Source organism: Astatotilapia calliptera, chromosome 16 (genome assembly GCF_900246225.1).
Source record: "Astatotilapia calliptera chromosome 16, fAstCal1.2, whole genome shotgun sequence".
In the NCBI taxonomy this organism is placed as follows: Eukaryota; Metazoa; Chordata; class Actinopteri; order Cichliformes; family Cichlidae; genus Astatotilapia; species Astatotilapia calliptera.
This window is the reverse complement of record NC_039317.1, coordinates 10,560,530-10,581,546: the sequence shown is the minus strand read 5'-3', so window position 1 is coordinate 10,581,546 and position 21,017 is coordinate 10,560,530. Positions and strand designations below refer to the sequence as shown.

Here is a 21,017-nt window from a genome sequence, read left to right as displayed (position 1 = left end):
TTACGACACCAACTCTCTGCCATCTATAATCCAGTTTTGAGATCCCTTCCCAGACGCCTTAACGCCCACTCACATCCTGGGCCATCTGACCTCAGGAATTCGCATGATAAGGTGGGGCCAGGTTTCACAATGAACACACCCGAAACTCTGGCTGATTGGGACCCACGCCCAGTTTCCCACCTTGGCTCAGGCGATTAGAGGATCATCAGGGGGTCCTTTTGTCCCTCTGTGGGGGGTCACTCCCACTAGGTTTATATCTGGGACTCTCCACCATTTGACCGTAGAACTGAAGAAGCTTCTCGGATGAGAGGTGAAACGTCTTCAAGCAACTTAAAGAAGTCCAGACGCTTTTCTTTGCAAGCTCCTTTGACTACAGTCCATATTTTTCAGACCATAAGGCTCACAGCATTTTAAGGCGCACTGTCGATGAACGGGTCAGTTTTCATACATAAGGCACATTAAGCGAAACAAAACAGTCAGATAAGTCAAACTTTACCCAACTCATTCTTCTTGCTTCCTCCACTTCCTTAACATTGATTCATTAATGTTGAATTCTCTCCAGCTGCTCGATTCCCATGTTGTTGCAGTATATTAATGACTAACCTCGTATTGTAGATGGATTATCTCAGTTGTTGTCCTGACTGAAGTTTGGTCCGTTTACAGCTGCCTGCCATGTGATTGCATTTGTCCCTAACCATCGGGAACCCTCACAGCAGGCACGTGCAGAGGGGGGGGGCTAGAGGGGCTTGAGCACCCGCCCCTTTCCTGATGGGTGCCCAAAGTGCCCCTTTGTTGAGGCAACTTTTAAAAAAAAATTATTATTATCATTTTTTTTAATGTGTGTGTGCGTGAGGAGTCTTGTCTGTGCCCCTCAACAATAATATTTAACTATTAATCACAGTTTTGCTAAATAAAAGGATCTGGCTTGCATCAGTCACATGATCACATTTAACCAATGGTCGCCCTTGACGGCAGAACGCGCTGGTTACGAGCCGGGAACGAGCTCACAAAGAGCACGCGCATTTTTTGCGGTCCGGAGCTGTAGGAGAAACACAAGTTAACTCAGAGACACAGACTGATGCGACAAACCAGTAAGTAGGTGTACAGCGCACACTGTAGTGTGTAGCACACAGGAGTATTAGCTTATTACGTACACGTTGGTAAGCTGTCTTGTTGCAACTGACGAACTGAAACAAACGAGCGTGCTGTGTGTGCAACAGCGTGACAAACATTACCTGTCCTTTTATTAACTGCACAAGTAGTGCTGGTCATAGCTGCTGGCTACCTGTGTAAGGCTGTCATGGGTCTGTAGCTCTGTCACCGTTTTAGGGAACATATTTAGTTTTAAAGTATTTAGAACATATTTAGTTTTAAAGTAAGTTTCCGGGCTTTTCCTGCCTTTCTGGAGGGATTATATTTCACTAAAAAACTATCTAATATGCATGTCCACATAATAATGATTATAATTATAATATATTAAAAAACACACGCTGTATTTTAAAGAACATACATTAAGAAGCAGATTATATTAGATTTATATTTTAAATAAGACAAAATTTGGATTTTACAGCAGTAAAATTATTGTATCTCTACAGTTTAAAAATGTAATAAGCTTTCTCCCTGCACAGAGTGGATAGTGAAACAAATGGAATCATCATAATGACATTATCCATCCATCCATCCATCCATCCTCATCCGCTTTGTCCGGGGCCGGGTCGCGGGGGCAGCAGCCTAAGCAAAGAGGCCCAGACCTCCCTCTCCCCAGCCACCTCCTCCAGTTTATCCGGGGGAATACCAAGGCGTTCCCAGGCCAGCCGAGAGATATAATCTCTCCAGCGTGTCCTGGGTCTGCCCCGGGGCCTCCTCCCGGTGGGACATGCCTGGAACACCTCACCCAGGAGGCGCCCAGGGGGCATCCTTGTCAGATGCCCGAACCACCTCAGCTGGCTCCTTTCGATGTGGAGCAGCAGCTGCTCTACTCTGAGCCCCTCCCGGATGGCCGAACCTCTCACCCTATCTGTAAGGGAGAGGCCAGCCACCCTTCGGAGGAAGCTCATTTCTGCCGCTTGTATCCGCGATCTCGTTCTTTCGGTCACTACCCACAGCTCGTGGCCATAGGTGAGGGTAGGGACGTAGACCGACCGGTAAATTGAGAGCTTCGCTTTTACACTCAGCTCCCTCTTCACCACGACGGACCGGTGCAGCGTCCGCATTACTGCAGCTGCAGCCCCAATCCGTCTGTCGATCTCCGGCTCCCTTCTCCCATCACTCGCGAACAAGACCCCGAGATACTTGAACTCCTCCACTTGGGGCAGGAACTCATCCCCGACCCGGAGTGGGCACTCCACCCTTTTCCGGCTGAGAACCATGGCCTCAGATTTGGAGGTGCTGATCCTCATTCCCGCTGCTTCACACTCGGCTGCGAACCGTTCCAGTGCGAGCTGGAGGCCCTCACCCGATGAAGCCAACAGAACCACATCATCTGCAAAAATCAGAGATGAGATTCTGAGGCCACCAAAGCGAAAGCCCTCCGCCACTTGGCTGCGCCTAGAAATCCTGTCCATAAAAATTATGAACAGAACCGGTGACAAAGGGCAGCCCTGGCGGAGCCCATCACCCACCGGGAATGAGTCCGACTTATTGCCGGCAATGCGAACCAAGCTCTTGCAACGGTTGTATAGGGATCGAATGGCCCGTAGCAATGGGCCAGACACCCCATATTCCCGCAACACCTCCCACAGGACACCCCGAGGGACACGGTCGAATGCCTTCTCCAAGTCCACAAAACACATGTAGACTGGTTGGGCAAACTCCCATGCACCCTCAAGTATCCTGGAGAGGATAAAGAGCTGGTCCAGTGTTCCGCGACCAGGACGGAAACCGCATTGTTCCTCCTGTATCCGAGGTTCGACTAACGGACGAACTCTCCTTTCCAGCACCCTGGCATAGACTTTCCCAGGGAGGCATAATGACATTATTTCATATTTATTACTTCCCCCTTCTCATTGCTTTATTATTGTAGCTGTAGTAATAAATAATAATGTAAGGATTCTGGATCAGCACCATGATGCCCATAGTATATACAGTATTCTGAAGAAGGTCTAAAATGTCCCTGTGTGTGCGTGCATGTGTGTGTTTTATTTAGATGGATTTTTAAAAAAAATATTACTCATGATATAATATTGTCCAGACATGCCTGGTAAGGACATGAGGAGGAAACAGCAGGAGCTGTGTGAGGCTACTAAAGGCAGGGCTATAACATTTTTCTGTCATCATTTTATTATAGATTAAATGCAAGAGTTGTTAGGTGTGGATAATTAGATTATAGTTTATTGCAATAGCAAGTTGTGCCTTGTTCTCAGATGGACAGCAAGTGGAGAGTGATATATGAAAAGATGGGATGGAAGGAAGAAGAGAAGCAAAGAGTGATTCACAGGCAGAGCCTAGAGCTGGGCGATATAAGATTTTTTCATATCACGATATGTTTTTTTCATTTCAGGCGATAACGATATCTATCACGATATAAGCCAAATAACTATATTTGTAAGATTTAAATGTGCCGTTGCTCACAAGTAAAATGTGAAATAATCAGCAGCTTGTTTTTATTTAAATATTTATTTCCCATAATAAGTTCAACAGGGTAGATGTACTTAAGGAACATGAGACTTTTTCAGATAAATAAAGGCAAATATTGCAAACTACACAAAAGGCAGCCGCTAAAGCGTTTAAGTTTCAAAATAGAACAAACGAAACAGACTAAATTGTCAATTCCACTTAGAAACAAAATATTAATTCTAAAAATAAATCTTAGTTTGTTTTACAGAAGAACAGACAAAACTGACTAACTTTTGTCAATATCAAATAAACTGAGAACTAAAAGGAAATTCTCAATCTCTCCTTGTTGTATAGCTTAGCTTTTCAAACAGTTTTAACAGTTACTTTAGTCTGACAAAAGCCGAATGACGAATTAGCGCTTCCAGTCAGAGACTGAGGCTACGTCCACACGTACACGGGTGTTTTTGAAAACGGAGATTTTCCGTTTTCGTTTTAAAAAATAATCCCGTCCACTAATAAAGGGAGAAATGAAGGAAAACGCTGCCATGAACATGCCAAAGCAGCAGGTGGAGCTAGATTCCTAATCGTGCAGAAATGTTGGCCAATCAGAAGTCTAGAAGCCTCGGTGGGAAAAACTAAACAAAGCTGGGGCATAAAAGCAGAACCGAGTCGTATGTGTGGAGGGACAGTAACTGTGTGTATATGTAAGCATTTAAACACTGCAGAGTAGAATTAACAGTAACAGTATTGTAGAAATTCATTTCACCGAAACAATAACGTGGCGCACAGTGTGACGTCAAAAAATGCGCACATCTTTGACGATGCGTTTTCTCCTGTTTTCTAGTCCACACGTAAATGCAAAAACGGAGTTTTTAAAAATCTTCGTTTTCAGTGACCAAAAACGCCGTTTACATGTGGACGAAAGGTGCAAACGCATAGAAAAATCTGCGTTTTCAAAAATACCCGGGTACGTGTGGACGTAGCGCATGCACCAGTTTATTGTATTTCCAGACTTGCTTTCGGCACAATTTACAGTGCACGCTACTCTGTTTTTTGTCAGACTTGAAATAGCCGAAATACCTTCACACTACGGAACTTCTATGGCTCTTCCGTTCGACAATCTCTCCGGCATTGGAACCATCATCTGTTTTCTCTTCGGTCACGCTCGGTTGATTTTTCTAGTCGGCACACTCATTTCCTCCATTACCCGGGCGGTACGGTGGCTGGCTGCTTCCCAAACAAATACACATGTGCGGCTTGGCACTTGTGCTGTACGTAACAAGTCACGTGACGTGACGCTGCGGCTGTGATTGGTTCGGCTCTGCGCTACTTAATTTGGATTGGCTGTTCTTTTTTTTTCTTTTTTTTTTTTTAAAGAGGACAAGAGCGGCGAGGTCTATCGCGATAGTTGAATTTTTCTATCGCGATACATATCGTTATCGTTCTATCGCCCAGCTCTAGCAGAGCCTAAATTATTTCTCTCAGTTTTTTGTTGCCTTATGGTTCCAAGTGCTGTCACCAATCTTTGCATTTTGTTATTATCTCATGACACTTGTTTAATCAGCTACCATCTCTCCTATGGACTTTTTAATGTTTACAGTCTCAGATCAACACAGCCCCGCCCTCCAGCACTATCAGCAGCAGGAGCAGCAGCAACCCCTCAACAGCAACATTGTACCCATCAGGTAAAACATCGGCTACGTTTGCTTTGCCTTGTTGCCCATATTAGATTCTTGATGAATGTGTGTTGTTGTTATTCAGCCTGGTTCAATGTGCCCCTTTTTAACTTTGAGCACCCGCCCCTTTAAACCTCTCTGCACGGCCCTGCCTCACAGTGGGAAAAAGTTAGCGTTCATCCTCCAGCTTCACTGTGTTTATGTTATTCTAACATAGCTGTGTCAAAAAAAAACAAACAAACAAAAAAACATAGCTGTGTCGCTACCATGTAGCACATCCTTATATACCAGCTAGCCCAACTTCAGTAACCCTACCAACGTCACTGCTGTTTAGTTTTCTGTCTTCATTTATGTTGGAAGTGATAGCAGAGCTGTACGTTTTAATTTTTTCAGAAATCTCTCAGTGAGAACATGCTATATCATGTTTAGGTGGAAACTAGCGAGCTAACTTCCTGCTAACTTCTAACTCTGTTAAAGTTAATAAATCCTGTTTTCATGGATGTCTGGATGTTAAACTTAATTGTTGCACCTGGTAAAGCAGCAACGCTGATCATTTTATTAAAGATGAAAGAATTTAGACAGTTTTTAACTCTCAGTGGTGCCACAGTGTTCGTTTGACTTTGGGACCTGAAGCAGATGGAGTTTTGGACCCAGATTACTCCGAGAGGCTCCTGACGACAATCCATCAAGCAGTGCGGCTTCATAGCTTATCAAAGTCTGACTAAAACATTTTTGACAGATTTTTGAGCGCCATGTACCACATAAAATCGGTTCGATGTCAGTAAGAACAACCAGAATTCATACATAAGGCGCACTCTCGATTTTTGAGAAATTTAAAGGATTTTAAGTGTGTCTTATAGTGCCTCCAATCCCAAATCACTTGACAAAATATTTTTGCAATGAAAATGAGACAAAACGTAAATAAATAAAAAAAATTAAAAAAAGTTTGGTCACTCTTGAATCACACATTTTTGGTTTACACATTTAGTAAGATTTCTAAAATTATATTATGAATTTAGTGTGAACTAAATACACTTTCAATAATGTTTACTGGTTTTTATATCAATAATTCAGCACACCTTTACATTTTCTCACCTCAGTTATTTGTACAGAAATACAGCATCATCTGTACAATATGTATTTGCTCCCAATTTAGAATCCTTAATTCATCTCTTATTAGGTGTAAAAGATGGGCATCATAAAATGTTTACAACAGATAAAAACAATCACTTAGTCAAAGTATTCATCCAATATCATTTCCCATTATAAAGCATCACTCAAAAAGCTACGGAAGCACTACATCAGCATTCACAACACAATAGCAGAAGCATCACAGCAATGCTGCAGAGGGGAGCTGTTTGAAATATTGCACTTCAGATCACACCTTCAGGGGACTTTCGTTCCCCCTCAGTTAATAAGGATATAAGCACACACACACAAACACAAATGAACAAATGAAGCTGGAAGCGAGTCTCTGAATATTCATTCAATGTGCAGGGTAAACACGCTTCACAATAAAACATTATCAGCTTTATCTTGACAAGGCCGGGTACACTGAAACACAAACGAATGCATGCCCCTCTATCTTTGATTGAGAAGGAAACAGAATAAATACCTGCAAGTGCTTTTCCACCAAAGCTTTTTTTTTCATATCTGCCTTCCATTTTCATGTTTTACACTTGCCTTGTTACCATTTTACTACTTTTCTACCTCCACTTGGAGAAAAAAAGGAAATCGGTTGACTTCTAGAGAACGAAAACTGTTCTATGGTAGCTGCAATTTTGACTATCCTGGTGTATATCATCATTATATGACTGTTTAAAAAAAGAAATTGAAAAACATTGTAAGACTAGTGTGAATAACCCCAGACCAGTTTCCATTGCATTTATAAAACATAGTTAAAGAAGCCGTGCCTAAATGAAGGCCGCAAACTGTGCCTGACTATAGTCATGTGCCTCAAACTGAAAAAGATTCACTTATTATCAAATTTCCCTCTAAGATGCGTACGCAGAAAAAAATCTGCGTTGCACACAAAAAAAATTCTAACCTGTATTGAAATTAAAGTAAATACGTTAACAATTCTGTTTTGCAGTGTTAGTCAGTGAGTGACTGGCTGCTCCAGTATGGGATTAGAACGATGCCACCTTATCCCATAGTCCAGCCAATCACGCGATTCACATTCGTATACGCAGCTAATCAACGTCGTTGACAGGCTATGACAGCGTCCTTATGTGCCGACACCGATGTTTTAGCTAGCAAAGCTGCGTGGCTGATGTGGAGTGAAGCCACATTAATGACAACGTGTACAGCCATTGGGGATGTGAGCAGGACAGACGGAACAATTGAAAAAGTGTGGACTTTATACCAGTTTTTAAATTGTGTTGATAGGCCACGTAAAACCAGAGTTATGATAAAAATATCTGCAATGTTTAGTTTTCTTCCTGAATACTATCGTTGTTTACATTTACTGCAGGAAGAAACTGTAAAAACGGCGTTTTATTAGGAAAACGCTCGAAAGCGCTCTCCGCCTGTGAGCAAAGACGAAGCCAAAACACCCCCCACCCTTTCCCATTGGTTGAAAAATGTACCATGTGGACCAATCAAAACATGGCATTTAGTTGTTAAGAAACGGGAAGAAATTTTAGGAGTGACTGCGGTTTTGAGATGAGAGATTTGCAACACAACAAAACTATTCACTATTCATGCTAGTGAATAGTTTTGTTGTGTGTGTCAGAACAATGAGGCGACTGCTGAATGTTACAGGTGTTACAGGAGTGACACATCTCCTGTTGTCAGGCCTGCAGGTATCAGGCTGTTGTTCTCCTTTATCTCATAGTGGACAGAAATTATTTTTTGGAGTGGCACAAATAATTTGTGTGGCATCAAATTTGATGCAGAACAGCTGATTGTTCTGTAAATAGTTTGAAATGTTTATTTAAAAAAACGCCTTGGCTGCATTTTTAGTTAAACAGCTGCAAAAAACTTTGTTGTTTGCATTACTTAGTTACTTTTTTAAAATAAGTAACTATATAAATAATTGTCCAACATTGGTCATTATATACTGTATTTTGCAGACAGAGAGTTACAGGACTCTCTCCCAGACCACAGACTCAAACTCATAATACAAGTCAGAGCTTTACTAAAAAAAATAAAAGATAAAGTTGTGTTTTCAAAATCGTCGGAGTTCAAGTTATTTTTACTTCCAATAGTGTTAACACACTACACAGGTCATGAACAAGATTTTTTTTTCATCTTCATTGTAAGTGGGCTAAAGCAGTTAATTAAAAGTAGTCTAACATAAATGCTGTAATTTGATTATTTTAATAAACCATGTAAGTTGGATGGATTCGATGCGGGCGTGACCACAGTGCACACGTCTGCTGTTGCTCACAGTGGTCCAAGGGACCGCTCAGGGAGTTTGTGCGTTCACTCAGACACATGAAAAATTAGAGGGAACATTGCTTATTATGTAGTTAAAGGTGCTAATAGGGGCTCATCGCTGATGATGTGGTACTTGTATTTTTATTGTATTGTAGTTCTGGTATGTGTGTCATATTTATTATTCAGTGGAGTGTGTTATGTCAGAATGAAGTCGCAGCTATGGCAAAGCAAAACAGAGTTGACCTCTATCAATACATTCCCAGGCCCTTGAGCCTTTCTAATATTAACCCCAAGTTTCAAACATCAAACAGGCCTTTAAAAGTTCAATGACTGTCCAAAATGCAGTTTCCAAAATTGTCTCTGTTAGGCTGGTTTTAAAGCCAACATTTCACAAAAAGATAGACATATGCAGTATGTGTGTAGCTTAACACCATCATTAGAGGCTAGTAAACATTGTTCAGAAAGAAAATTAGTTTGCATCAATAAGAAGCAGGCACTTTATCTAAAGACATAACTGAGACAAACATCACAGTGCAGGAAAAAGTCTCTAAGGAAGAAACGAGCAAAGAGCCTCTTTAGGATGTGACGCTGCAACCGAGGTAGCAAGAGACAGCTCGAGTTATTTGTCACCCGGCTCATGGTAAAAGTAATGAATAAATGTCACGCTATCCAGATTCGTAGCCAGGAAGAAGGGGTTGTTCACATGGCTGGTCACCCACATGATGGAAAGACTTGCTGTCCCTGGAAACTTGTGCCCAGACATAATAGACACCAAAAAGTTTTGCAAAGCTATACTGAAGTTCAGGAGTTGACGATTTTATAACAAGAACTACTTGCAGGACACAGTCATCATCCACTATTGGAAAGGTCACTTCTAAGAGGGTTTCCACCTCATCTTATGGAAGAAATGTCCTAAATATCTTACATTTCTTTACCTTTCTTTTATGTCATAAGTTTATTTCAAATGAATCCTTTTTGATTTCTGTATGTTTTCAATATGCTTTTTTTGTTGACCGAGAGTCCCTAAATGCTGATTTATCAGATTGTTAGGTTCTATGATTCTCAAATATCATAGGGTTTCCAGTACAGTCTGTGTTTTACAGTTCTGAAATTTGTGTACTGTGTTTAAAAAACAGGTCTATGCCATTTAAATAAACTCTACCAATTCTGCCAAGAGGAGCGGTCACATAGCCGCCAGAATTGTCCCAGAAACGTGTTGATGGCTAGCTAAAGTGTGTGATCGATATGCACCTTGGTCAGGGCCATTTAACCAAATCTTAATGGGGGTGTATGTATTCTTTTTCCCAGTAGGTATACTTTTGTCCCTGTGTGTATTAGAGAAAAACCTAAAAAAAACATCTAATTTGTTCATTCAAGTCTTGTTTTTGAAAGTCATTAAAGCATGCATGCATCATGTACAGTCATTCAACCTTGGAACTTTTGACCACAGCATCAAGACTAATTGGTTCCCAATTCATTCTTCTGCCCAACAGCAACCCTGAACAAAACATTTTGAGTCATCCTTATCTGCCTACGTCTCTAAAAGTATCTACTTAATTGGGTCACAGACAGGAGGGCTGGATGGGTATGATGATGCTGAGGTAGAAAAGTTGCATTTCATGAAAACAACAGAACTGGTCGGCAACACAATGTGGGAGCAATAATGTGATATTTGCTCTTAAATGTATATGTGTATATGTATATAAAGGAGCAGTGAAAAAGTCACTAGGTCTTGGCTGCTCTTAAGCTTTGACTGCACTGTTATAAAGAATATACAGTTTTGCTTGTGTGCGTACTTGCAGATCTATCTTTGTGGGGACAAATATAGTTTGTACTCTTTAAGATGATTCTGATTTTAAGAAAAGTTTCTTTGGGAGCTTGCAAAGAAAAGCGTCTGGACTTCTTTAAGTTACTTGAAGATGTTTCACCTCTCATCCGAGAAGCTTCTTCAGTTCTACGGTCAAATGGTGGAGAGTAGGGCTGGGCGATATGACCCAAAATTCATATCTCGATATTTTTTAGCTGGATGGCGATATAAAATATATATCTCGATTTTTTTTTTTTAAAGCCATAAGTTAAGAACAAAAAGAGAGTTCTTAGTCACACTGTGTCCCAGATGTCACACGGGCACTTTTATTTACATACAGCATAGATGTACATGAAGAAATTACTCAAAAATAAATTATCAGCATTTATTAAATAATCATGGTCCATAAATAAAAGAAAATGTTGTTTTTGTGCATAACAAAAAGCTCACAATTGTGCAGTCAAAATGTAAACTAAGGCTACGTTCACACTGCAGGCGAAAGCGCATCAAATCCGATTTTTTTGACCCTATGCGACCCATATCCGATCATGCTATGACAGTGTGAACGGCGCAAATCCGATATTTTCAAATCCGATCTGGGTCACTTTCGTATGTGGTACTGAATCCGATACATATCCGATGTTTTAGAAAGCGACTGCTGTTTGAACGGTCAAGTCGCATTAAATCCGCCTTTTACGTCACCGACACAAGACTGAAGCCAATTATCAGCGCCAGAGAAGCGCCCGAGAAGACATCGCGAACGCTTCCTGGCCATCCAGTGTAGATGTCAGTGAAACTGTTGGGAAGACAATGTGAACATTTTATTTGTACTGTATAATCTGCAGATTCTGACAGAAATCTGCAACTATCCTTTGAAGCACCGCTCCTCTCTTAAACAGCAATAAGGATCATTATTAGGTTATTTACATTATTATGTAAATAACAAAATAACTTAAAGCAAAAATTGGGAAACGAAGTCCGAAGTCTGCATATTAAGGGCCATCAGTCAAACAATACTGTTGCTCTGGGTCTAAACAGAGCTCGTTGTGTGTGACAGCTTCTTTTGCGCATGCGGGCCGCTTTGAGCGTTCACACTAGAGCGCGTTTGCTGTCGCATTTTATTTGTAGTGTGAACGAGCAGACAAAAAAAATCGGATTTGATCAAAAAATCGGAATTGAGCATTAAGACCTGCAGTGTGAACGTAGCCTAATAGACGCTGAGCATAATAACAAAGAGACCGATTTCACAGCTGCACCACGTCTCTGAACAGGTGCCATTTGTGGTCCTTATACACACACAGTACGTATCACTCCGCGAGGCTCCTCCCCGGTAGCCGTAATCCTCCGACATCGAGCCGTGCAGCTCCGTAGCTTAGCAAAGTCATATTAAAACATTTTTTGACAGATTGCTGAGCGCTGTGTACCACATAAAATCGGTTCGTGGTCAGTAAGCACAACCAGAATTCATACATAAGGCGCACTGTCGAGTTTTGAGAAAATGAAAGGATTTTAGGCCGTGCAGCCCCTCCGGGCTGCATGTCGTTAGCACGGTTAGCACGGTTAGCTCGTTAGCGCGGTTAGCTCGCTAACACGTTGACGCCGTCCAGCCCCACGCACGGGGCCATCCGCGGTAACTCGCTAACGGAGATTTTCCGCTTTCATCTTGTCATTGCCTTGTCATTGTCAGGTGAAGCTATGGGGGAGGCGGAGTTGTGTTCAGTGAAGGAGAGGCGAGGCAGAGTAACGTTGCGTGGAGACAAAAGTGGACGAAAGAGAGGCAAATCTGCAGCTCCACAAGTATAATTATAACGTAACATAGACTATATCGATATAAACGATATTGTCACATCTTATATCTCGTATGAAAATATATCGATATTTTTAAAAAACTCGATATATCGCCCAGCCCTAGTGGAGAGTCCCAGATATAAACCTAGTGGGAGAAACCCCCCACAGAGGGACAAAAGGGCCCCCTGATGATCCTCTAATCGCCTGAGCCAAGGTGTGAAACTGGGCGTGGGTCCCAATCAGCCAGAGTTTCGGGTGTGTTCATTGTGAAACCTGGCCCCACCTTATCATGCGAATTCCTGAGGTCAGATGGCCCAGGATGTGAGTGGGCGTTAAGGCGTCTGGGAAGGGATCTCAAAACTGGATTATAGATGGCAGAGAGTTGGTGTCGTAAACCCCCGCCTCTGTTCAAAGATGGTCGCTCACAGTGGACATAGATGGCTTCTTTCACTCCTCTTTCAAACCATCTGTCCTCTCTGTCCCAAATGTGAACATTGGCATCCTCGAAAGAGTGTCCTTTATCCTTAAGATGCAGATGGACTGCTGAGTCTTGTCCTGTGGAGGTGGCTCTTCTATGTAGCATAGCATAGAAGAGCCACCTCCACAGGACAAGACTCAGCATCAGGGGGTCCTTTTGTCCCTCTGTGGGGGGATACTCCCACTAGGTTTAAATCTGGGACTCCCCACCATTTGACCGTAGAACTGAAGAAGCTTCTCGGATGAGAGGTGAAACGTCTTCAAGCAACTTAAAGAAGTCCAGACGCTTTTCTTTAGCGTCTTTAGAAAAAGCTAAAACTAAGAGGCTTTAGGATCACCTATGTCAGAATGGAAACTGTGTGTTAAGAACTCTTTAATAAGATACCAAATAGCAACTATTAGATAATGAAATAACTTGTCTACTGACATCAAGACAACATTCTGAATTAAATCACTAAAGACAACGAAAAACCATAAAACAGTATAGAGCACTTTTAATGCATTCACTCTCCTTGCTGTGAATAGAACTGCCTAAAAATGTTTTCTTTGCAACATTTAGAATAATTTAGAATCATTTAGGATGAAGGAACTCAACTACACAATGACCAAACTGTTTATGAATGTGTCTCTTTTGCTTTGATCTGGGAGTTACTATGTCTCAGTGGTGTAAATAAAAGCACTAGTTTTATGCATAGACAAGCAGCACAGTGTTTGCATGTCTGTGTGCACGTGTGTGCACGTGTGTGCGCATGCACGTGTGCATGAAACGATGACTCTAATCCCGTTCGCTCTGATTTCAACTTTCTCAATTTTTCAGCAGCATGCCTGTGGCTGAGCAGAGCTTTGACAGTTAATTCAATCAGTTTCAAACCAAATGCTCTTCTTCAAAGCCAGACAATAAGACACAGGACAGTATCTCAACGCAAGACTCAGTGTCCATGCTTACATTATGCTCGCAATAATGCATTCATATTTCTTTTAGTTAGATTTTTTTATACCATATAAGTCATATTTCAGGCCTGGAAATAGTTTTTAAATGAAATGAACAAATCTTTTCTAATTTTCTGCTGAAATAATGTTACAATGTTTTCATAACAATCATGGGAAAAAATTAGGCATTGAGTTGAGGTGAGGGTAAGGTGTGTGCTTTGCAGTGTTGGTTTGTAAGGTATGCCCCTCAGCAAGCTTCTGGAAGCTGGCCAATCAGAAAAAAGTTTAAGTTTAAGAGTGCAGGGTCTTAAAGGGCAGGAGCATAGATCAGTGTTTCCCAACCTTTTTCAGCCACAGCACATATTTCACATTAGAAAAATCACACGGCACAACACCAAACAAAAATGTCACAAAAGCATATTGATTATTTTCCCCCAAACACCAGGTAAAGTAGAATTGGCTCGGTTTGTCCCCAGTATACCTTTTTTGCTTTCTTCTGATCACCACTCATGCTAGGGCCTTCATCTGGGTCGGAGTTTTCTCCAGGATCCAGGTCAGACTGACTACTTTTTCTTTTAAAATATTTATCTATTGCTATTATGCGCTGCGTTGTCTCACTCGCAGCATGACTATTATGTAATTTCTTCTTCGTCTTCTTCTATTTTACTGGCAGTTGGCAACCAATTTAATTAGAGCAGGTAGTTGTACTGCCCTCTAGTGGAAGAGAATGTAATTGTTCTGCCCGTTACTCACCCCGATCGCTTAGATTACTAGTCAGGAGGAACCAGAGCACACCTATGTGCCGCTGCACAGTGGTTGGGAAACACCACCCGGCTCCCTCCCACAGTCCAAAGACATGCACCTAGTGAGTATAGGTTAACTGGAGACTCTAAATTGCCCATAGGTGAATGTGAGTGCAAATAGTTGTCTGTGTCTATATGTTAGCCTGCGACAGACTGGCGACCTCCTGACCAGGGTGTACCCCGGGATAGGCTCCAGCGCCCCCACGACCATGAAAAGCATAAGTGGAAGAAAATGGGTGGATGAAGTATGGGTAACTGATGACCTAAGCCTCACAGGGTTAACAGAAAGCTACTGATACAACAGCCCCCACAGGAGGTTCTTCCAGCCCTGCAGATGACGTCTACAGCTTTGTTAGAGCCTCTTCACATGGAGTAACTCACTTTGCCTGCATTGGCCATCCTATGAGAATAAATTTCAGTGGGTTGATTTTATAGAAATTGTCTAGTTTCTCAAATAATGCATGCTTATCTTGTGGCTAAAATGCAGACACCAAGGACAAATGGTTACTTATGTTATACTTCTTTGAATTCCACTTTCCTGAAGGGTGCGTGTAGCTGGTGCATTATAGAGTAGTAACACAAAAACAGGGCACGCTGAGAGCCTTGTGCTCATCATCTGATAATTAAATTTACATCACTTATACACAGTTAGGCACTAGCTAGCTATAAACAGCTACAACAATGTACTGTACATTACTACTTTTTAAAATGAGAGGGTTCAAGTTTTGAATTATTTTTTTTTAAAAAGCTTCTACCAACATGTTTTCACTTGTTGGATTTCTGACAAATGAAACGCACCCCAGTACTCACGACTGGTGAATGTCAGCCTGAAATTTTCTATTAAGACATACGAGAGCAAAGGGCTGACACCACACTTAACCACACACCACGAAATCAACTGTGTCTGATTGTGAGCAGCTGCTCTTGAAGGCCAGCTTGCATGTTAGTAGGGTCCTGAATTTCTTATGTGTGTTACATGGCGCACTGCCCTTCAGTTCCTTGCTTAGTTTTGGGTTACAGTCTCTAATGCTAATGAGACTAAAGACTCTGGCACTGTACACTGTAAGCATAGAGCCCCTGGTCAGTTTTGTCCAGTGACAAATCCAATAAAGTCTTTAGCAGTGATGACAAAAAGGGAAAAGCCACTACTGCTGTGAGTAATTTCATCGTGGACAGAAAGCAAGAAAAATCAAGAAAGAATGTAATCTCAAATACAGCTTTATTTCATTGCCCAGCTCTGGTTTTACAGACAGCTACGGTGTAACATGTCAAATGCTATTCCAACATTATTCAAACCAGCTGACCTCAGTTTTTAGCAAACCTTTTGACAGTTGCTACATGGACAAATCAGACAAATAAAAGAACTGCTCAAAACAGAGTCAAACAACTATTTGGACATTTCAGAATCCAGCACCAGATCAACATTCCCCAACACATTTTGCAAACATACAGCTTGTTTCTATGGTCAGGCGTGATCCATGTGGGCATCAGATAAGATGATTTTCGACACTGTTTGCCTTGCGTGACTCTCTAACAGGCTCCTTTTCCTAGTTTTGTTCCCCTTAGGTGGTTTAAACCACCTTATCTGTCATTCACTGTCAAAATCAGCTGGCAACAATAGGCTTATCATGGCAATACTGGCCCAGATAAGTATGGCATCTCCTCTATTTATTTCAGTTTGTTCATGTTTTTGTGAACACTGTCATTTCATGAAGAAAACCGTGAGAAAAGGAATATATAAGAAATCAATCCAAACAAGCCGACTCACATGATTTCAGCCAAGATCAGGTTAGTGTGTGGTAAGACACTGATACTGGCGTTGTAGGTATGTCGTAGTACACATGCAGCACTTACTAAAATGTAGTAACAAAACTGAGTTAAGACTGGAGTCAGACTTTTGTCTCACCTGGCCATGAAATGCAGATATGAGTATGCAGAAGATCCAAAAATAGCTCAATTCAGGCTTAAGAACACTAAGGCTTCATAATGCTGCATTTTTCTATTATAGATATGACATATAACAATTTTAGATGGCAAAATTAAAGGCAAATTGCAGTTGAGCTAAGAGTAGTCGCTGCTTTATTGTTCTTGGCAGCACATGGGGACATGGGGAAGTGGTTTTCTCTAACAATTCTGGTTAACCTTTTGCTTCATTTAGCAACCATAGCAACATATTTTGTTTGCAAAAGCAAAGCAACACTTACACTCTCACCAATGTCGGTGCAGGAGGGGGCTTCATTTGATTCCTGAAGACCTGAATCTAAGCTCATTTTAACTTGACACCGATGTGTAGCCATGTCGGCATGGTGATTTCCCTTAATTAAAGACTTGTTACTGAATCATAAATCGTCTGTCGATATTTATGATAAATAAAGTCCAGCTGAAGACCTGATATATAGATATATAGATGTTGATATACTCACCATTTATCTGTCAGCTCACTGTGAGCAGCAAAGAAAGAAACTGAAGCTGTTCGTAGCCTCGTTGTGAAGAATGATCTCTTGTCGATCACCAGAATGAACTTTGGTCTAAGCGTTAAACTAACAGGATAATAACATTGTGTACGGCTGGCCCACCACCAAAGTTGCCTAATGTAGCACTCAGATGAAGGTATCATTTTAAATGGGACACAGCTACATCTCATGCATATGCGTTCTCAAATCTCATTTTATGTCATCTCCTGCCAAAGAGAGTGCAATTGCTGTCTCTTGATTACAGGTATTATGTCCTTCTTTTTCAGTCCTTAAGGACGTACATTATGTCTGCAGGGAGCTACATACACATGTGTATATCGTGTGATTGCAGAGCACATATCCGTGGCGACAGCTTATGATTATAGCTCAGACACAGTAATGCAAGCCGCTGTCAGCAAAAGGTACCAAAAAAGCGCCATCAGCCAGTCATCAAGTACCATCTCCCATGATAAATTCACTGCATGCATAAGTGCATAATACATAATATTATCTCATTTATATCTTGATCTTGACTCTCCTCCAATTAAGCACTCTGGACTTTAGTTTTAAGCAGGTGCAGTCCAAATAAGAACAGACATAAACCTCTCTGAAATCATATGAGACTCCTTTATGTGTTGACATTTTCCTCTTCATATCAATGCATAATCTAGGACACACCACATCGCACATTAAAATGCAACTTTATGCAATAAAATCGGAGTCTGGACAGGACCAGATTAGTGGATGATTCTTGATCATGTCATGCTTCAAACTCCTTTTCTTTCTCACTGTAATCTCACTGAATTGAAACCTCTGAAGCATCCTGCGCTCCATTAAACGTCTCCAGGCTTACTTTCTTTTTTTAGGAAAAACCAACCCAAACAATCTTCTCTACAAAATCAAAATAATATTATGCAGTCTATAAGCAGGATTATTATAAGGCGCTGAAGCGGTTATGTAAATGGCTTAAACTATGGCTTTCTCAGTGTTTGCTGTATAGTCAATGGTGTGCAACTCTCAATATACTCAAATAATGTGACCTGGGAGAAGGTCTGTTATCCTAATGGTGCACCAAAATCTTTTTAAAATATCAGTGAAAAGGTCACTCCAACTGTATGATTTTGATTCCACCCAGCAAAAACTAACTGAAAAGACAACTTTACCAACATCATTAGAGGGATATCAGGATTTTGTCGCTGTTTTGCATCGGCTTCATTTTTTTAGGCACAGAGGTCACAGAGGTCATGCTGCTTCATCATGGTGAAAAAAAATTGCCTGGTTGAAAGTGTAAGCCATATGACGAAGTGAATAACATCCATTTCCAAACAGCAGGTAATCGTTTTAAGCACTAAACTGCCAGTCATGGATGCAATGCCAGCCTGGAAATGCTGACTTTTTGCTTTAAGTATGGCTCTGTAGATGTGTTTAGATGTCAATTAAATTAAAGAATCCCAATTTTAGCCTACATACCTGCTATCGAGACATTGTTTGGACAACAGAAAGTTACCCAGAGGAAACATGAAGTTTAGGTTAAAATGCAGCTGATTCACATCAAGAGGTAAATGCAGTTCAATAAAAATGGGAACTATCTATTAATGATCTTAATTACATGAATTATATATAATATTGTTGACTGTTATTAATGAAGCCGCTCACTCCTATTATATTCCCAAAAAATGTAATAAATAGAGAGCAGCAGCAAACATTTCAGCCAGTTTCATAATGTAGTAACATAACTTACTTGAAACTCGAACGTCTCATCAAACAGTGGGTCATCCTGGTTCTGAGCAGCAGTGCGAGTCCGCTGCTCAGCACAGTCAGCTGGTACTCCATGCAGCTCCAGAACCACATATGGGTCAATAACCTCTCCTTTAGCCCCTGAACCCTGGGGCTTGGGTAGGTTATGGGCACTGATAATCTGCAGAGTAAAACACAAGCAGCTTATGTTAAATTTGTTTTACACTTTTGCGTTTTAGTGTATTTAGAGCAGGGGTCTCAAACTCACGGCCCAGGGGCCACGTCACCCCTGCTTGTATATTGACCTGAAGAAATATAATGCAATTTGGCCCTTGAAGTGACTTTTTCTGTGAGGGAGGATTTGTTTGTTGTTGAGTCCAATGTTAAAATAAGTTCTTTAAAAAGCAAAAAATGATTTAATGTGAAGGCAACATGAGGACAAACTTGTTGTTAGTTATTTGTAGAGAAAACAGTTTTCACTGGCAGTCACAAACTAATGTGTACACTTATGTCTGCATTTTTATTTTGTTAAATACAAACAAAATTATAATTATATAATTATAGTGCTGCCACGTGTCCGGCCAGAAAGAGGGTACCAATTTGTTTATCTGGTAGTTCAATGAAAGGCTTCAGTTGAGAGTGAGAAGAAAAAATGCTTTCACGTTTGCAGTTTTGTCTTGTTATAGAATATCTGAAACTTACAAAAAAACAAACAAAACACTGCATTTTCAGAAATATTTGTGGATGTCTTCTTTGTTTGCTTGTTTTTTTGTACTACTTGAACACTAAAGTGGCTCTCACATGAGGATGACAGTGCCAGCAGTGTCCCACAGCTCTTTGACGTTTGAGACCCCTGATTTAGAGGGTTGAACAATGTAATGTAATCTAGTTTATTTTAATTTAATCTCTGTTACAATGCTCATAAAAAAGGGTTTTGCTTGTGGCAAACATTGCTCCTATGGGCAATTTAGGATCATCAACAAACTTAACCCCACTAACTGCCTGCATTCCAGCTACCATAGGGCGAGAGGCAGGGTACACACTAATGCAGGGCTAACACAGGATACTGAATCGAATAGAGAGCAAAAGTACATATCCCGATTGCCACAGGTTAGAGTCATCTCATCACCTCAGAGGGTTAGTGCGACAGAATGAAAAATGTAATGTTGGGGAAAAACAGAGTAACATCTAGACCTTAATACGAAGGGTCTGAGGTGGGACACCTGGCACGCAGCCCTGCGTGTGGGCACTGAAATACGACACTTCATCCCGCATCACGGCAGGTCGGAGAACATAACCACAGCCTCCGTTCTGTGTGAAGCGGCCTCGGTGAAGGTCCAACATTGCGCCAGGGGTCTGTTGATTTAAGGCCACAAGTTGGACTCCTCCTTTCCAGTACCCTTGTGGGTTAGGGTTGCTGGAGTCCAGACGCACGGAGCTGGGTCGTACTCTGGTTAGGGTGCGCTTGGTAAACATAACAAGGTCCTCTGGGCTTTCACTGGTCAGCCGTCCAGCTTCTCCTTCGCCTAAAGAGCACAGTGTCCAGTAAGGCAGCTCGGGAGCCACCGGTGTGCTGGGAGAGGATGGACTACTGGGGGGAGTCTGCTGCTGAGCCTGCTTGTGACTGGCTCGCTGGGCATAGAAGCTACGACTTCCAGCTCGAGCAATAGCCACCAGGTCTGACAGCTCTTTGTGGAGACGGAGCTTCCTAGGTTGAGAGGGTGGAGGCACCACCAAGACCACACCCAGTTCCTCCTCACCGGGTATTGTCATTCTTCTTCCTGCCAGAGGTCCACCTCCGCCTATCTCCTCATCTTCCTCAGACACTTCCCCATCACAGCCTTCATGGTCTGGAGGGAGTTTCTTCCCCACTATAACAATGCGTCCCTTAAGTTGTTCAGGCGAGGGTAAGGTTGTAGCTCGTCCTCCCAGGCTGACCGGCAGGGCTTCTGGAGTGTAAAGGCGTGATCCAAACACCTTCCTCAAGCTCTGTGCCATGGTGTGCTGCTGGTCTGGGGAGCAACGGTGACACAGGTACAACAAAAGAGGGTACTGAGAGGTCAGGAAGGCGTATTTATTGACCACCTCCAGAGCAGAGCGGATAGTGACTGGTGCATGGTGGTGGTGATGATGATGGTGATGATGATGGTGTCGTGGGATATCAGGCCCACAGTCAACCCCGAGCAAAGGCTCCCCCTCTGGGCCATCAGTTACTCCCAACTCCAGGCATCTGCAACCAGACTGCAAGGCTTTGATCAGTCCTCCAAGATCTGCTCTTCCATGGACCTGGTCATCCAACAGGTAGGAGCGGTATGAGGTGCTGAGGGTGAAAAACAAATCAACAATAAATCATTCAGCAACACAAATCATGTGTCATTTTAATATTACTAACATTTAATTCAATGTTCAA

At 41.8% G+C, this 21,017-nt stretch overlaps 1 protein-coding gene across 1 annotated transcript in view; it reads right to left on the bottom strand.

Moving 5' to 3' along the window:
- Nucleotides 1-21,017, bottom strand: part of plcl1 (phospholipase C like 1) — a 127,602-nt gene that overhangs the window by 24,170 nt on the left and 82,415 nt on the right. Inside the window, exons 6-7 of the mRNA XM_026146001.1 lie at nucleotides 19,802-20,927; nucleotides 18,612-18,788 (exon numbers count right to left, since the gene is read on the bottom strand). Of these exons, the coding sequence (XP_026001786.1) occupies nucleotides 18,612-18,788; nucleotides 19,802-20,927 (1,303 nt within the window). The remainder of the gene's footprint in view (nucleotides 1-18,611; nucleotides 18,789-19,801; nucleotides 20,928-21,017) is intronic.